The sequence below is a fragment of the Sapajus apella genome, unplaced genomic scaffold (assembly GCF_009761245.1).
Source record: "Sapajus apella isolate SASKATOON/1434 unplaced genomic scaffold, GSC_monkey_1.0 scaffold109, whole genome shotgun sequence".
NCBI classification, from domain to species: Eukaryota; Metazoa; Chordata; class Mammalia; order Primates; family Cebidae; genus Sapajus; species Sapajus apella.
This window is the reverse complement of record NW_022437049.1, coordinates 2,133,525-2,151,982: the sequence shown is the minus strand read 5'-3', so window position 1 is coordinate 2,151,982 and position 18,458 is coordinate 2,133,525. Positions and strand designations below refer to the sequence as shown.

Genomic DNA, 18,458 nt, shown 5'->3' with positions numbered 1-18,458 from the left:
TTGTCTAACTAGAGAGTTCCTTTTTGCTTAAAGATGTAAGAGCAGTGTGAGCATCTCACAGGGCTTGTTAGAAAAACATTCTTCTGTGGATAGATCTTGCACAAGATGACCTAGGCTCTCCCAGCCCTGTGATTCTGAGATCACAGTGCCCATTTTCAGTAATGCTCACTGTCTAGACCCATCCATAAAATGAATCATCATATTATTCACATCTAACCTCCATTAGAAGTTTATTAATATAACCTCAGTGGAAATGAGAAGTATTTTCATTCAGTTATGCTAATAATTAGCTGATAATGTTGTCAGATGCTTGAGAAGTTGAGATTGTAGTTCTTCAAGATATTTGTTTCTCATGTCAAATGTCATACCATTGGTGAAATCGTTCATAACCACCAAAATGAACAATTAGCTCCTTCAGCCTCTCTTCCACCCTTATCATATTTTTATTTTGTTAGCAAAATTATCTTGTTTATTTTTTTACTCGTTGCTTCTGAATCTCCCTGTATATAAATGTATGTTCTGTGACAGCAGTCCTCAACCTTTGTTGCACCAGGGACCAGTTTTGTGGCAGTCAGTTTTTCCATGGACAGGGGCAAAACTAGGGGTGGTTTTGGGATGAAACTGTTCCACCTCAGATCAGATCATCAGGCATTAGATTCTCATAAGAAGCATACAACCTGGATTCCTCACATGCACAGTTCATAATAAGCTTCACATTCCTATGAGAATCTAATGCCACCACTGATCTGTCAGGAGATGGAGCTCAGGTGGTAATGTGAGCAATGGGGAGTGTCTGTGAATACAGATGAAGCTTCGCTCCTTCAACTGTCACTCACCTCCTGCTATGTAGCCCAGTTCCTAACAGGCTTCAGAGTGGGGGATGCAGACCCCTGTTCTGTGAGAGCAGAATCCGTGTATCTCTTTGTGCCACTGAATCCCAAGTGTTTAAGATGATCCCAGTTTTTTAGTATACATACACTCAGAAAACCTTTGTTGAATGAATGAGGAAAAGAATAGTATTTGAAGCCCTATGTACATATTGACAAAATTATTCCTAGAATCTACTTTTGAGTCTCTGTCTATGCTATCTCCTTATCTTTGTCTCAGTTTTAACTTTTGTGTCTAGACTTAAGGTAACTTGATAGTCTAGGAAAAAACAAAAGAGACTCAAATCTTAATTCTAGACCATGGGAAGTTAGGTTTTGTTGTTGTTTTGCCCCTCCGTTTTTTTTTAAAGACAGTCTTGTTCTGTTGCCCAGGCTGGAGTGTGTGTAGTGGTGGGATCTTGGCTCACGGCAGTCTCCACCCACCAGGTTCAAGCGATTCTCCTGCCTCAGCCTCCCAAGAGATTCGGATTACAGGTGCCAGCCACCATGGCTGGCTAATTTTTTTGTATTTTTAGTGGAGACAGGGTTTCAACATCTTGGCCAGGCTGTTCTTGAACTCCTGACCTCATGATCCACCTGCCTCAGCCTCCCAAAGTGCTGGGATTACAGGCATGAGCCACCGTGCCTGGCCTGTTTTGCCTTTTTAAAACATTAACAAGGCTACTATAATACAGTAATAGAAATGGAATTACTGAGTCAAATGCAATTTACATTTTGATGATTTATCAGTTACTACATTGCTTTCCAAAAACATTGCCCAGTTAACATTGAATAAAGTATGCATGACAATGTCCATATTTCAGTACTCCAGCAATCATTCTTTTTAAAAAAATCCAATTTGATAGCCAAAAATTGATATTTCATACTTATAATTTTATGTTTTAATCACTGGTGAGAGTAAAGTGTTTTCTAAATGTTTACTGCCTGTGTATTTTGTGAATTGCTAGTATGTGTGCTTTATTCATTTCTCAGTTGTATTTTTCATCTTTCACTTACTGATTTCAGTGTCAGTTGAATTTTTCATATTTTACTTACTGATTTTAAAGAGCTCTTAAACACAAGGATAAATTGGCTCCTTATGTGATGTTTTAAATATGTGTTGCCTTTAAATTTTATTGAGGATGGGCTTTGAGATTTTAAATATTTATGTAGTCACATTGACCAGTCTTTTTTCTTAGCCCCACTTCGTCCACTTCTCTCTTTTATTCTTGTTTCTTTTGTGAATTCATTGTTTTACATTCAACTCTAATTATATGGAATGGAGTTTGATTTGCTATGTAAGATAAATGTCTTATTTTTTAAAGAAATACAGTCATTCATCACTTAACAGTGGGAATATATGCTGAGAAATGTGCCATTAAGTGGATATGATAGAGTGTACTTATACAAACCTCAGTGCTATAGCTTGCTACACACTGAGGCTATTGCTCCTATGCTACAAACCTGTACTGAATACTGTAAGCAGTTATAATACAACGGTAAGTATATGTGTATCTAAATATAGAAAAGAGACGGTAAAAATGCGGTATAAAAGAAAAAGCATGTTACACTTGTATAGGCCACCTACTGTTACTCTTCGGAGCTTGCAGGACTGGAAGTTGCCCCAGGTGAGTCAATGAGTGAGTGTTAAGTAAATGTGAAAGCCTTGTGTATTACTGTACACTACTGTACAGTAATACACAATTATACAGTTAACTGTATAAAATACAGTTATAACACTGTACACTTAGTGTACGCTAAATTTATTTTAAATGTTTTTCCTCAATAATAAGCTAGTTTAATGAAATTAAAGTTTGAATTTGTAAAGTTTATCATCTTTAAAATTTTTTAAACAATTGATTCTTTTGTGATAACACTTAGCTCAACACACAAATATGTTGTACAGCTATACAAAAATATCTTCCTTCTTTATATCCTTAATTTTGTGAATCTTTTTCTATTTTTATTTAATTTTTTTGCTTTTTAAACTTCTTTGTTAAAAACTAAGACACAAGCATATACATTAGCTTAGGCCTACACAGGGTCAGGGTCAGCAGCATCACTGTCTTCCACATCTTGCTGCCTTCTGGACACCTCCTGAAGGACCTACCTCAGGCTGTTTACAGTTGACTTTTGTTTTGTAAGTGGAAGGAATACACTCCAGAGCAATAAAAGGCATCGTGTAGTAACTACAGATAGCACTAACACAAATACATAAACTAGTAACACAGTTATTATCATTAGAAAATATTATACCTTATACATAATTGGAAGGGGGACTGACAGAGCAGTAAGTTTATTTACACCAGGATTTCCACAGATATGTGAGTAATGCATTGTGCTAATATATTATCATATCTGGGATGTCACTAGGCCTTAGGAATTTTTTAGCTCCATTATAATCTTATGAGGCCACTGTCATATACACAATTGACTGAAAGGTTATCATGCAGCATATGACTGTATGTAACCAGAGACACATATAAAAACAACCTCTCCATCCAAAATTTAAATGTAGCCTTTATTACATGCTAGATTCTATGTTTGGGATTTTCTATGCTATTATATTGATTCATGTGTCTATTCTTCTTGTAGCATTCATTCTTACTGTTGTATATATATTGTCAAATACATGTATTTGAATAGCCTAAAGTTAAACCCCTCCTTAGTACTGTTACTTTTAAAAGCTGTCTTGGATCCTTTCACCTATTTCTTTTTCTCCCGAGGACTACATTACTTGCACTTCGTGAATCTGGGGCATGGAGATAGTATGAATGGCCCTAGTAGCTCTGTGAAGATCTTGACATCTTATATAAAGTTTGTATGTCTATAACTTGGTATATTTTTCTGTAAGCAAATCCATGTCTTTTGTTGACTTTTAAAATGACCACCTAAAAAAATATAGGAACTACTGTAAGAGTAATGTTGTCAAAATCAAATCTCACTATTGAGATTTTGAATCTGTGAAGGAAAATGGCATTCTTTATGATATTTCGTCTTCCCATCCAAAAACATGCTAGTGTCTCTTCATTTATTCAAGATTTTTTTTATGTCAAATAGTAAATTTTGGTAATCTTCTTCATATAGGCTATACACATGTATTATTTAATTTCTTGGTATTTTTTAATCTAATGGATCTGCTAATGAGCTTTCTCAAGGAAAGGAAGGAAAGGAGGGAAGATGAAATTGGAAAAGGGTATACAGAATATTTTGAATAGTCTAGGTAAAGTTTAACCTGCCTCTGGTAATCTCATTTTTTTTAAAGTTCTTTAAGCATATAGATAATTAAGAAAATAAGTGGGCCGGGCACGGTGGCTCACACCTGTAATCCCAGCACTTTGGGAGGCCAAGTCCGGTGGATTGTCTGAGGTCAGGATTTCAAGACCAGCCTGACCAATATGGCAAAACCCCTCCTCTACTAAAAACCCAAAAATTAGCCAGACGTGGTGGCATGCGCCTATAGTCCCAGCTACTCGGGAGGCTGAGACAGGAGAATTGCTTGAACTCAGGAGAATTGCTTGAACCTAGGAGGCGGAGGTTGCAGTGAGCCGAGATCATGCCACTGCACTCCAGCCTGGGCGACAGAGCATGACTCCATCTCAAGAAAAAACAAAAACAAAAAAAGCACAAAAGAACTTATAAAAAGTTGCTATGAAAATGTGTTACAATTTTATTATCAGAGTACTGCAAAATACCTTATTAGAAACTTCACCGTGGAGTCTTTTTTTAAGCATTACTGTTTTGCTTGTGGTTTTTGTCATCTTTTACAGATCTGAATGTTGTTCTAGGACAGAATATTGTTATACTTTATTTGGTGAAGCATAACCATATTGAATAACATTTCAGAACTATACATTGCATAATCTTGGACATTTTCACGTAAGAAGGCACTAAGGAGGTTTTATTTTTATGAAAGTGTAATTCTTAAGTAACAGTGACTGTTTTCTATGGGCTAGCTCCAGACCACATTTGCATACTTCCCATGATTTTGTTTTTCTGATGTCCCAAGCGTTAAATGTAGAGGTCAGAATGACATTTTAGGACTCTAGGTTTGAATCTCATAATCTTAAAATCGGTATTATTCAATTTATCAAAGAGACCAGTTCTGGGTTTTTTTGTTTGTTTGTTTTTTGTTTTTTTCTGATTAAAAATAATGTAGGCCAGGCATGGTGACTTACGCCTATAATCCCAACACTTTGGGAGGCCAGGGTGGGTGGATCACTTGAGCCCAGGAATTTAAGACCAGACTGGGCCACATAGTGAGACCCTATCTCTAGTAAAAATTTTAAAAATTAGCTGAGTGGTGGCATGCATCTGTGCTTCAGCTACTCGAGAGGCTGAGGTAAGAGGATTGCTTGCCCAGGTAGTCAAGGAGTCAAGGCTGCAGTGAGCTATGATCATGCCACTGCACTCCAGCCTGGGTGACAGAATGATACTCTGTCTCAAAAAAAAAAAAAATTACTTTTACTAAAAAATTGCATAAGTAGTGCAAATAATTTTCATTTACCTTTAATTCACATTCTCAAATGTTAAAATTTTACATATGCTTTACTATCATGTTTGTCTCTTTTTTTGGAAATGTTTGAGAATAAGTTTATAGGCATGATGCCTTATTACTAAGTACTGCATGATGTATTTCTTAAAAATAAGGATGTTTATCAAAATTAAGAAATTAACATTGATAAAACTATTTTAAGTAAAAAATGCCTTGTTTCCCCTCCAAGTCAGGGATTTCTTTATCTTTTCTTTTTTTTTTTTTTTTTTTTTTTTGAGACAGAGTCTTGCTCTGTTGCCAGGCGCCAGGCTGGAGTGCAGTGGCACAATCTTGGCTCACTGCAACCTCTGCCTCCCAGGTTCAAGCAATTCTCCTGCCTTAGCCTCCCGAGTAGCTGGGACTACAGGCGCGTGCCACCACGCCCAGCTAATTTTTGTATTTTTAGCAGAGATGGGGTTTCACCATGTTGGCCAGGATGGTCTCGATCCCTTGACCTTGTGATCTGCCTGCCTCGGCCTCCCAAAATGCTGGGATTACAGGCGTGAGCCACTGCATCCGGCCCAAGTCAGGGATTTAATACCAAAATCATGTTACATATAGTTGTCTTATTTCATCTTCTTCAATCTGGAATGGTCCCTCAGTCTTTCTTTGTCTTTCATGGCCTCCAAAATTTGGAGAATACAGAACAGTTTTTTGTTTATTTGTAGAATATCCCTCAATTTTGGTTTGCTTGATTTTTTGGGGGGATTAGATTTTGGCTATGCTGTGATCATATCAGGAGACACATGACATCTACTGTTTCATTACTGATGATAATGTTAACTGTGATCACTTGTTTAAAGTGCTGGTTATGTATATTTTTCAAGAATATAGTTCTTCTATTTTCTTAAGATTTTGCTCTCTTTTGGTGGGTTGAGTCCTGGAATCCTTTCCAAGACTTAATAGAAGTATCTCTTTAAATATAAGCCTACTTTACAAGATTTTTAACTCTACTGTGCTTTGGATATTAACAGCTTCTTAAGACTTTCTGTATTTCAGAGGGATTTTGTTACTGTCTAATAATCTGTCTCCTGCTCTAGGTTGTAAGCTCCTTAAAGGTAGGTATTGTGTATATATCATTCCCCGCCCTGTCTTCAATGCCCCGGACAATTCCCACATGCAGTGGATAGTAGTTACTGCTTGACTGACTGGTTGTTTGATAGGCTAGTGGTTGAACAGATAAATGGATTGTTTATTTGTGGAAATTTGCCCATTTCAAATCTTCTAACTTATTAGTTTTATTTTGAATTTAACATACTTTAAAAATTACCTGTTACCCTCTTGGTATTAATAATTTGGTATAGTTTTGATGTAGTTCTTTAGACATGAATCTCAAGGACTGGTAATAGCCTAGCCATATCATGTGATAGGTTCACTATTTTGTTGATTCACCTTGTCAGATTGATTTTATTTTCTTCTCTCTAGCTTGCTATTTTTAAATGGCCTGAAATGTGGCATCAGTGAAATTACTCTGACAATAATAGTAATAATTCTTATTGGTCATCTTATTACTTTATTTTTTGTGCCATCACTTTAAAATCTTGGAGCAGCTTAAAATTTTTACTTCTGTGTTGTTTGCTTATGAGTTTGAGGCTTAGAGAGATCATGTACCCACTATCATAAAGCTGCCAATGTGTGAGCAGAATTTAGATTTCTAAGTTTTGTCTTTCTTTAAAAAATTTTATTTTCGCAAGCACTTTTCCAAAGGATTTCTAAGTTTTCTGACTCCTAATTCAGTGTTCTGTCTACCATAATCTCTTCCATATTGTAGTAGTATTATTGCCTGCTTGCCAGGAATGAATTCATAATACCATGAAGAAATCATATTTTGTGTCACTTTGTTCTACCAAGGCATATTTTATGTGGTTCACTAATGACAGCCTCATATTTTGAGACTTTTCTCCCAGTGAATACGTCTTTTTCTCACCTAAATACACTTTTTAAAGAGCAGTTTTAGGTTCACAGCAAAAGTGATCAGAAAGTATAGCGTTCCCACATATTCCCTGGCCTCCAACCTCCCCAACTATCAACATCCTGTACCAGAGTGGCATATTTACTATAGTTGATGAGCCTGCATTGACACAGTATCACCCAAAGTACCTAGTTTACATTAGGGTTCACTCTTGGTGTTATATATTCTTTGGTTTTTGACGAGTGTATGTATCCACCATTATAGTGTTGTACAGTGTAGTAGCTTCTCTGCCCTAAAAATCCTCTGTGCTTTGTATATTCATCCCTCCTTCCCCTCTTAACTCCTGGCAACCCCTAACCTTTTTACTGTCTCTGTAATTTTTCCTTTTCCAGAATATCATATAACTGGAATCACACAGTATGTAGCCTTTTGCAGATTGGTGGCTTTCACTTAGTAATATGCATTTAGGTTCATCCATGTCTTTTCATGACTTGATAGCTCATTGTTTTAGCCCTAAATAATAATCCATTGTCTGGATGTACCACAGTTTGTTTATTTATTCATTCGTCTACTAAAGGACACCTTGGATGCTTCCAAGTTTGGGGAATTGTGAATAAAGGTGCCATAAATACCTATGTGCAGATTTTTGTGTAAATGTAAGTTTTCAACTCTTTTGGATAAATTCTAAGGAGCACAATTGTAGGATTGTATGGTAAGAGTATATTTAGTTTTATAAGAAACTGCTGAACTGCCTTCCAAAGTAGCTATACCATTTTGCATTTCCACCAGCAGTGAATGAGAGTTCCTGTTGCTCCACATCCTCTCCTGCATTTGGTGTAATCCATGTTCTGGATGTGGGCCATTCAAATAGTCTGTAGCGGTGTCTCATTGTTTGAATTTGCATTTCCTAGTGATGTATGATGTTAAGTGTCTCCTCATATGCTTATTTGCCATCTGTATATCTTCTTTGATGAACTGTCTGTTTAGATCTTTTGCCCATTTTTTATTCTGATTGTTCATTTTCTTTTCTATCTTTTTATTCTCTTTAACAGTTTTTTTCCTCGGGCACCATCTAGTGAAGATACACAGAAAGCTTTGAGGACATAATGTTTTATTTTTTTCAAAGGAAAACTCCTCTTTCTGTTTCTCTCCTTTTACCTTTGTCTTTCAGTTATACCTGCCGCCACTTGCGGAGATATGTTTATGTGTTGGACAAACTGTATTTCCCCCACTCTCACTGTTCTACGCTTCAGCATTGCTTCTCGACCCTCAGTGACAATGGAGAGGAACTCTTGTCTTTAACTTGCTCTCACATTCTCAGATCCTATGCTTCCAGGTTATTAACCTCTGCTGTCCACTTACTGCATGCTGCATGTTGTATATGAGAAATAATTGCATGTTTTAATGGGGCACGTGTCAATTAAATGATTAAAGAGAACATTTATATTTGAAATGGCACTAAATAATGTTTTTAAATAATAGCTGGGTTTTGTTTCCTTACAAATGTCTTAAGTAATTTGTATTATGTTTCATGGGAGAGTGGAAAGCTTTCAACTACAGAGTTGTTAATATAAACTTGCCAGAACTATTCTATACCTCATTCCATTTGGGAATCTTTTGATTTAATTTATAGTGGTTGGAGTGCTCTGTCTGATTTGCATATGAAATAGACTCTACAGTTATTATGACTTTTGAGTTCACCTTCGTACAAGCATACCTGAGAGCTAGCTATAGGATTTCACCCATGTCCTGATAGAGGTGCATTCAGATGAGCAGGTTGATTTTATAGGAAGGCAGAAATTATACTATTGGGGTTTTGTATTTTTTCACTCATTTTATTTACATACAGAATAGCTATAAAATCAGCAAGTTGCAATGTGTCATGGATGAATGTAGATTAAACATAATGATGGTGGGTGGAGTAAGAAAGAGACAAGCTATCAATCTCAAATATCAGAGAAAATCAACACCTGCTGTTTCGTGTGTTTCGTGCACCAAAATAGAAGGGCAGTATGACATTACCGCTTTATGCTTTGCAGTTGACATTTTTAACACAGATTTTTTTTTCTAAGTAAGAGATGACTTAAACCAGCACTATACTCTTAGCTAGATATGATGATTTAAGGCAATATCTTCCCTGCCAGATGATTTAGATGAAGAAGGAAAAAACTCCATGGCAGCTTTAACCAGAAATTAGCAAACATTTAGAAATTAAAATAGACTTTTTCAGATGACGAAACATGTACAATTTCAGACTATACATAATATCTAAGTAAAAACACTTGATTGCTAGGAAAGGAAAGCAGTATGGTGTGTAAGTTGACCGAGACTTTTCTTGGTAGCAGAAAGATTTTATAGACTCATGATGATATTGATCAGCCTCTTATCAAGTCAATGTAGATACTTTAGAGAAATAAAAAAGTCAGGTATAGAAAAGCAGGTGAAAATAATAGAATTAACTTTTAAGTATGTAATGTTAGAAGAATTTATCAAATTTAGCAAACTAAGGCCAGTGACTTTCCACTGGCTTATGTAAAGTGAGGGAATATCAGGTAAGTTGCATGATGTTCTTAGGAATTGGAGACAGAGTGTGTCTGGTTTCAAGGAATGAGGAGAGCTGCTGCTGATCATTGAACTTCTCAAATGGGCAGCATAATTGACCTTACTCTTTTTATTTCTTTCTTCCTTTTTTTTTTTTTTTTTTTTTGAGATGGAGTCTTCTCTGTCATTCAGGCTAGGGTGCAGTGACTCAGTCTCAGCTCACTGCAACCTCTGCTTACCGGGTTCAAGCAATTCTCCCACCTCAACCTCCTGAGTAACTGGGATTATAGGCTTACGCCACCACACCTAGCTCATTTTTATATTTTTAGTTGTGACAGGGTTTCACCATGTTGGCCAGGCTAGTCTTGAACTCCTGACCTCAAGTGATCTGCCCTTCTCAGCCTCCCAAAGTGCTGACATTACAGGCGTGAGCCACTGCGCCCAGCCGACCTTACTCTTATTTACTAGTGTATCATCAGGGCTCTCCACAAAAACCAATAGGAGATTTTATATGTAAGTGGAGAGAGAGAGACAGAGACAGAGCTATTTTGGGAATTGGCTTTGGTGTAGGAGCTTTCAAGTGTGAAATCTGTAGGACAGGTTGGCAGCCTGGAAATTCAGGTGTGCCTTAATGTTGCAGTCTTAAATACCAAATTCACAGGACAGGCCATCAGGCAAGTAACTCTGGCAGGATTTTTATGTTGTGGTCTTCAGACAAAATCCTTCTTCCTCAGGAAATCTTAGTCTTTATAAGACTTTCATCTAATTGGGTGAGTCCCACTCATGTTACAAAAGGGTACTCTGCTTTCCTTAAAGTCAACCGATCATAAATGTTAATCATGTCTGCAAATACCTTCACAGCAACATCTAGACTAGTGTTTGACCAAACAACTGGGCAACATAGTTCAGCCAGGCTTACACATAAAATTCATCATCACACTATGCTTCTCCTCTGTGTTCTTTGTCTTTCACATATCTGTTCCATGTGTTTTTCTTTGTGCCCTATCCTGTCATATCTATCCTATGGTTTTGTGGAAACTATAAGCCTTCTGGGGGTAAACACTGTACCTTGTTCATTGTTACGCATCTTATAGCATGTCATGCCTGGCACATTGTTAACCCTTATTAATACTGCTGGTAGCAGGTTTTAGCATTCGTCATGTGTGACAGAGGCCACTGTCATTTTTCTCCTGGAGTCACACTCCTCACCCAGCAGGAGCAGACAGGAGAGAGAAATACACGGTCAGCTGGGAAAATAAAAGGAAACAAAAGGAAAAGAAGGAGACAAAGTAGGGAGGAACAGAAGTTTAAAAATGAGAGGAGAAAGCTGAAGACGCCATGTGGTGAAAGCAGTGTCCGATTCCTGAGCCCCCTTCCCCTGATGCCCGGTAGAGTTCAGCCGACACTCAGTTTCTGACTCAGTGTAGAATTCCTTCTGCATTTTCTGTTTCCTCTTTCAGCACCCTTCCTGGAACCCCCCTCATACCTTACCACTTGGGTTCCTCAGTACTCTCAGCTAGGGTTTACAGTATGAAGCCAGTATTTTTTCAATATCTAGCCTTCCTGAAGCTTTTTTTCTGAACAACAGAGACAAAATACAGTGTTAATACATAATAATGTATTGCAATTAAATGCACAAATCTAGAGAAATGTGTTTTTGTGTGAAAAAGATCTGGTAATTCTGTGTGAGCCAAGGCATGCCTGTTTTAAAAAATCACTCCAGTCTTAGGACAAATTAACAGTATAATTTATTACAGATCGCCATAGTGGATGAGAAAAAATACATATAATTCATATCTGTAATTTTATAATTCATGTTATTAAATTATAAAATTGAAATATTACCTCCAATTCTAGATATCAAATTTTATGATGGGTACTATCAAATACAGATCATCCAAGAAGATAATAAAAATGACTGCGTAATCTAAAAATCATCTGCTATCAGGAATGGTTTAAGTGACCTAAGTATTTAAGCTAAAGAGAACAAACATTAAGGGGAGTCAATGACAGGTGTTTTCAAAAGCCCGAGGGGACCTCGTAAACAGCATTTTATACATTTGTGTGATTCTCTAAAGCACAGAGCTATAGCCAATATGTAAAAATTATTGGTAGGCAGACTTAACATTCACCAATCTTTCTAAAAATGAAACAGCAAGAGCTTTACTGACTTCTGAGGTCAGCAGCACACATGATTAGGGACATGGGCTCTGGAGTTAAGGCTTCCTCCCCAAACCCCCAACCAGCTTTCACTCCTTGCCTCACCACTTGCAATCTGGGACAGGACAGAGGACACTTTTCTATCCAGGACAGACCTGAATAGACTCACATAAAAGGAGTATCTGGTCATCTTCTCTTGTAATGTTCCTTTGTAGGTGACTAACATTTTGCATACACAGTGACACATGGCCAGGTGGAGTCTAGTCCCTGTAGGTGAGTGATTTTCTTCAACAGAGCTACATTATATAGAGAGAAAAACCAAGCCAAATATCTGAGTGTAGCAATCACAGACTCAACAAAATCAATTAGCTTTTGGTTATGCAGAATTTAAAAATGTAAATCAGTTCTTAGAACTACAAGCTTATTCCTTAAAAAAGAAACTTACCGGCTGGGTGCAGTGGCTCATGCCTGTAATCTCAGTACTTTGGGAGGGTGAGGTGGGCGGATCATGAGATCAAGAGATCAAGACCATCCTTGCTAACGTGGTGAAACCCTGTCTCTACTAAAACTACAAAAAATTATTCGGGCATGGTGGTACACGGCTGGAGTCTGAACTACTTGGGAGGCTGAGGCAGGAGAATCGCCTGAACCCAGGAGGCAGAGGTTGCAGTGAGCTGAGATCATGACACTACACTCCAGCCTCTATCAGACTCTGTATCAAAAAAAAAAAAAAAGGAACTTTACCTTAGTCTAACATGACTTACTGCTATAGATAGAAGTCTCATTCCACTGCAAACTTCTTCCAAATGTAAGAATTCTTTTCACAGCATCCCTGAAAGAGAGCACTCCTGTGTGCTGCTGACCTCAGAAGGCAGTAAAGCTCTTGCTGTTTCATTCTTAGAAAGACTGGCATATGTTAAGTCTGTCTACCAATAATTTTTATATATTGGCTATAGCTCTGTGCTTTAGAAAAACACTCGAATGTATAAACTGTGCCTTTTATAAGGTCCCCTCAGGTTTTTGAAAACACCTGTCATTGACTCCCCTTAATTTTTGTTCTCTTTAGATTAAATAACTTAGCCATTTAAACCATTCCTGACAGCAGATGATTTTTAGATTATGCAGTCTTTTTATTATCTTCTTGGATGATCTGTATTTGATAGTACCCATTATAAAAATTTGATGATAGCCAGAATTGGATGTAATATTTCAGTATATTTTATAATTTAAAAATATGAATCACAAAATTATAGTTATAAATTATATGTATTTTTTTCTCATCCACTATGGCGATCTGTAATAAATTATACTGTTAATTTGTCCTAAGACTGGAGTGATTTTTTTAAAACAGGCATGCCTTGGCTCACATAGAATTACCAGATCTTTTTCACACGAAAATACATTTCTCTAGATTTCTGCATTTAATTATTTGAACCTAATTGCAGGACTTTACATTTGTTCTTATTGAAATGTAATGTATTGAGGCTGGCCATGGTGACCTACATCTGTAATCCCAGGACTTTGGGAGGCTGAGGTGGGTAGATCACCTGAAGTCAGGATTTCAAGACCAGCCTGGCCAAAGTGGCTCTACTAAAAATACAAAAATTAGCTGGGTGTGGTGGCGCAAGCCTATAGTCCCAGCTACTTGGGAGGCTGGGGCAGGAGAATGGCTTGAATCCGGAGGCAAAAGTTGCAGTGAGCCAAGATCGCGCCACTACAGCCTAGGCAACAGAGTGAAACTCTATCTCAATAAATAAGTGTGTGTGTGTGTGTGTGTGTGTGTGTGTGTGTGTGTGTGTGTAATGTATTGAGTTCATCTTGTCTCTGAGTCACATTTCATGAAGCCATACCCTATCAGACCTGGTAGCTCCTCCATTTTACCCCCAGAAGCATTGAAATTAACTCACAAGTTACCAACCTTGGATTTGACTTCTCTAGAAATCAAATTTAGAATTTTGAGTAAGCACTTGAGAATTTCAGTTCATTGCTAGGCTTTCTTGGTTTGTGTGGATTTCAGTAGCCAGTTGAGGTTTACTTAGTGCTTTTGAGCATGATTGTGATATGGTCAAAGCATGCTGCCCCTGATGGCTGTCATGCATGCAAGTGGATCTGAGAGGAAAGAATCTGAATTTAGTTAATAGACCAACACTGCCTAGAGTTCCACATCCAATTTTAAGTTCTACTTTCTTCATTTTCAGGGTGGAGTGGGGAATAAGTCTGGTGAGAAATCTGTAGAGTAAGAAAGTACCTATTTGTCTTTATTTTTACTTCACATACTTTGCTGATGTCAAAAATATAGCTGCTACTATTGTTTTAATTGGGCCTGAGGCAAGGAAAAATGAAGGGCTAAGTTTAGTGTTGAGTTAATTCTGTTGCAGTGGCACAATTTATTTTGAGTTACTATTAACTCGGCTCTTCAGATTGTTGCTGCCTGTTTCGAGAAAGCTGAGAAAGAGCATCAGTGATGTTTAAAAATTATTTTCTGACACACATTGAGTTTAAAACATTATGTTCTCATAAAGTAAAGCATGTTAACACTGAAGTCCTTGACTAGTTAATACTTTTCTAAGATCAGTTGTTCCTGACCTTTTGGGGCTCATAGAACTCTTCTAGAATCTATTAAAAATTATGGGCCCTCTCTGCAAAAACATGGAAATAGGAGTTTTTGCCTCTAAATTTTACATGGACCTGATTTAAGTAGAATTTTAGTTATAGCTGCTGGGTAAAAGAGAGACTCCCCTGCCCAAATAATAGTGGCTTAAAGAGGTAAATGGAAGTTTACTTCTCAAGTAAAAGTATGAGCTGACATGGCAGCTCTGCCCCATGGAATTTTCAAGACCCAGAGTTCTTCTCTCTCGTGTTTCATCACCTCTCGTGTTGCTTTGACCAAATGGCTCACCACAATCTCTGCATTTCAGGTAGCAGAGGGTGGAAGGGCCTAGGGTTGGATGTACATTTCCATTTTAAGGATATCAGACGTCCCTTTGGCCAAAAGTTTGTCATAGGACTACCCAACATGCTTAGTAAGTTGGAAATAAAGTTTTTTGCTGAGTGGCCTGTGGCCTGCTAAATGTTCTGTTATTGGGTAACAAGGGAAGATGGTTATGGGAACAACTAACAGTCTCTGCCATACCATTGAAAGTTCCTGTTCTGAGTAATCAACAAATGATGATTACAGTGTGATTAGTCCTGTGCCGAAGAGCAAGAGGGGTTCACAGTGAAGACGGAAAGATAATATCATTGGGAAAAAATCATTATTAAATATAAAATTAGTAACATATAAAAAGCGATCTTACAGGAGAATCTGAAGTGGTCTGAAACAGGATTATTTGATCAGGAACTATGAATAGATAATGTTCTATTAGCCGAGTAGGCATGGAAAACTCAAGTGCAGAAGTTCACTTATGGGAGAGCACATGACATATTCTGGAGCAGTAAATAGATGTTTTCCAAAATATCTGTGATATTAATCAGTATTGCAATGAGTTATATTGTCTAGGGCCAGACTCCTGAGGGCCTTGTATGCTATGCCAGGCCATTTCATATATTTTGTTTTTGGCTTTTTTTCTTTGTGTATGATTTCGGTAGTCAGTTGAATTTCGGTTAGTGCTTTTGAGCATGACTGTGATATGGTCAAAACATGCTGCTTCTGATGTCTGTTGTGCATTTAAATGAATCTGAGGGGAAAGAATCTGAATTTAGGTAACAGACCCTCACATAGACTGCCTGATTATGGCCGTAGAGATGAAAGAAGAAGGACTTAATGGAGGTGAATTTTGAAAAAAAATGAATTGAAGTATGATATTGATATTGAGAGAACATAATTCAACATTGAAATGGTATAGTAGGAAATATTAGTAGGAAGTGTGTTATTACTTCTGTGCATGTAGTTAGTTCCTATCAACCTGGAAGATATTTAGTATGTATCATTTGTGTGGTTTATATTTTATACTGTAAGAGGAGTGTACTAGGGATATTCTTGTTACCAATACTTAGTATTCAAAGCTTTGTGTAATCAGTTGGTAAAATATTGATTTTTTTTAAGAGTGAAGATTTTTTGAAATGTCCAAACAACCATTTAAAAATTTGTTATACTAAAGATATGGCATAATACTTGATTCTGGATTATTTTCCAGTCATACAATGCTGCAATACAAAGAACAGTGATTCAAGAGATCTATTTCACAACATGATGATTATTGTTAATAACAAGGTATTGTATACATGAAAATTGCTAGGACAGTAGATTTTTAAGTGTTCATACCACAAAAAAGTATGTGAAGCAATAAGTTAATTTTCTTGATTTAATTATTTCCACAATGTATACCTATATCAAAACATCATGTTGTACATCATAAATATACATAACTTTTGTCAATTAAATTTTAGTAGTGATGAAAACAGTGGATCCTATAAAGAAATACGTTAGAAATATTTACAAAAAGTCATTAAAATGTTAATATATTCGAATTTATCCTAAGGAAAGAGTTATATTTAGGAACAAAATAAAAGAATGGTCAAATACACTATATCCTATCAACTCAATGGAATATTATAGAGCCATTAAAAATATTATAAAGAAAAATAAATAGCAATATAGAAAACATTTGACATAATGTTAAATGAAAAAGAATATAAAATTGTATACTGCTATTAAAACAACTATATGAAAATTATGTGTGTCCAAAAACTAGATAATATATAAAAATAGTTGTGAATGGTGGTAAAATGTACTTGACATTTCTTTTTAAAATAACTTATAATGTATCTTTTACAAATTAAAAAAATTATACAAATTTAAATAAGTATTTTCTTTTTTCTCTGCCCTCCTCCCAACCACCCCAAGTTACATATATGTGTTTGGTTTTTCTTTTCTTTTTTTCCCTCTACTAATATAATGTAATGCCATTTTATCAATAGGCAAAGAACTGCAGTGGGTTACAGGATTAGATAGGAGTTCCTCCATGTGATCACAGAGAATTTCTCCCATAGTTTATTTTAGAACTTTTATAGATTTACTTTTTTTTTTTTTTTTGCTTTTCTTTTTAACTGAATGGATTTATAATTCTAAGTACGTGTAACATGAAATCATTTCTGCATCTAAATTGTAGCAGTTTCAATTTTAGGAATACTTTTACCCATTTGTCAGTCTTTTATACTTTTTTTTTCTTAACCACATCTGGTGCCATTTTATTGCTTTCAAAGGATTGCGTCTTCAGTCAAAATCTAAGACAAAGTTCTAATGAGTTTCCTCAAAATAATTTTTAAAAATTGCTGGAATGGTTTTGTCATACAGCATGCTACTCACTAAATCTGTAATGAATAAATACTTGAAGCTGTAGTAATAATTTTTCATGTATATGATACTGTCTTAATAATTCTGTTGTGGCTGTGTGCTTTATTGATTTCTGCGCCACTTCTGTGGCATGAAATGAAATGTATTATCCTGCTTAAACCATTATGGTTTCCTTTTGAATTACATATTCACTACTTGATCCTGTCATCAAGCCTATTCCATTTTCTATTATGTGGTATTCAGTCTTAGAGATTTACAGCGTTAGTACTCAGTGCAGTATAAATCAAAGTAGCACAAGTAAATTCAGATCAGAAAAGTTGGTAAGAAAATATAATAGATAAGTTTTTAAAAATTATTCTTCTAACTTAGTATGTTTGTGTTTTGGGGTCTTCTTTCTTTTTTTCAAGAACCATGAGAATGAATTGTTTACATGCATTCTAGGGGAGAGGGGAAGGCACAGTTTGAGAAACCTCGCCACCTGCTTTACCTGACCTCAACAGATGAGCTAGGCAGCGCAGCCCCTCTTCTCTTGGCTTCTGTGACAACGTACTTCTGGCTTTCTTCCCTCCCTTTTGCCTTTTCTTTTTATACTTTTTGGTTTTAAACATTAGAACTCTTTAAAAAGCTTGCTCCAAAAGCCCTTTTCTGTACTTAAACACTTACCTTAGGCATTTTCATCAATTTGTATGACTTTACATGACATACATGTGCCAGTATGTTTCAAATTGATAATCCAACTGAAACTCTGAGCCCTTGTCCTGTCCTGACAAGCTGCTTTATTGTTAATGTCAACACTCATACCTCACATGTCCCATCTCCCAAGGGAACTCTTAAGCCTTCTCCGTAAACCTTTTCATCTCCATCAATGGTGCCTTGTATCCGTCAAGTTGCTTCTGCCTACCACCTAAGAGTTATTGGCATTTTCCCTTCACCCCATGTTTCCACTCTCACTATATCCATTTCAGTTCTATATCCAAAGTATAAATCAAATCTGTAGTTTTTATCTCTGTTACCACTTCCAGTCACCCTAGCTCAGACAGTCTTTATCACATACCTGTACTCTACCTGGTCCTTTTCCTCAAGTTCTGTCACTCTACCCTCACTCCTAATTCCTGATCTAGCAAGCATCTTCATAGATTCTAAGTCACA

General features: G+C 36.5%; 1 protein-coding gene across 7 annotated transcripts in view; it reads left to right on the top strand.

Annotated features, from left to right (window-relative positions):
* DYM (dymeclin) overlaps positions 1–18,458 on the top strand; it is a 439,642-nt gene that overhangs the window by 262,240 nt on the left and 158,944 nt on the right. For 5 of the 7 annotated variants that reach the window (XM_032259512.1, XM_032259513.1, XM_032259509.1 and 2 more), the window contains one exon: positions 8,484–8,648. The exons of the other annotated variants lie outside the window; for them this stretch is intronic. In XM_032259512.1, coding sequence (XP_032115403.1) covers positions 8,484–8,648 — 165 coding nt within the window. The remainder of the gene's footprint in view (positions 1–8,483; positions 8,649–18,458) is intronic. 7 annotated transcript variants of the gene reach the window in all.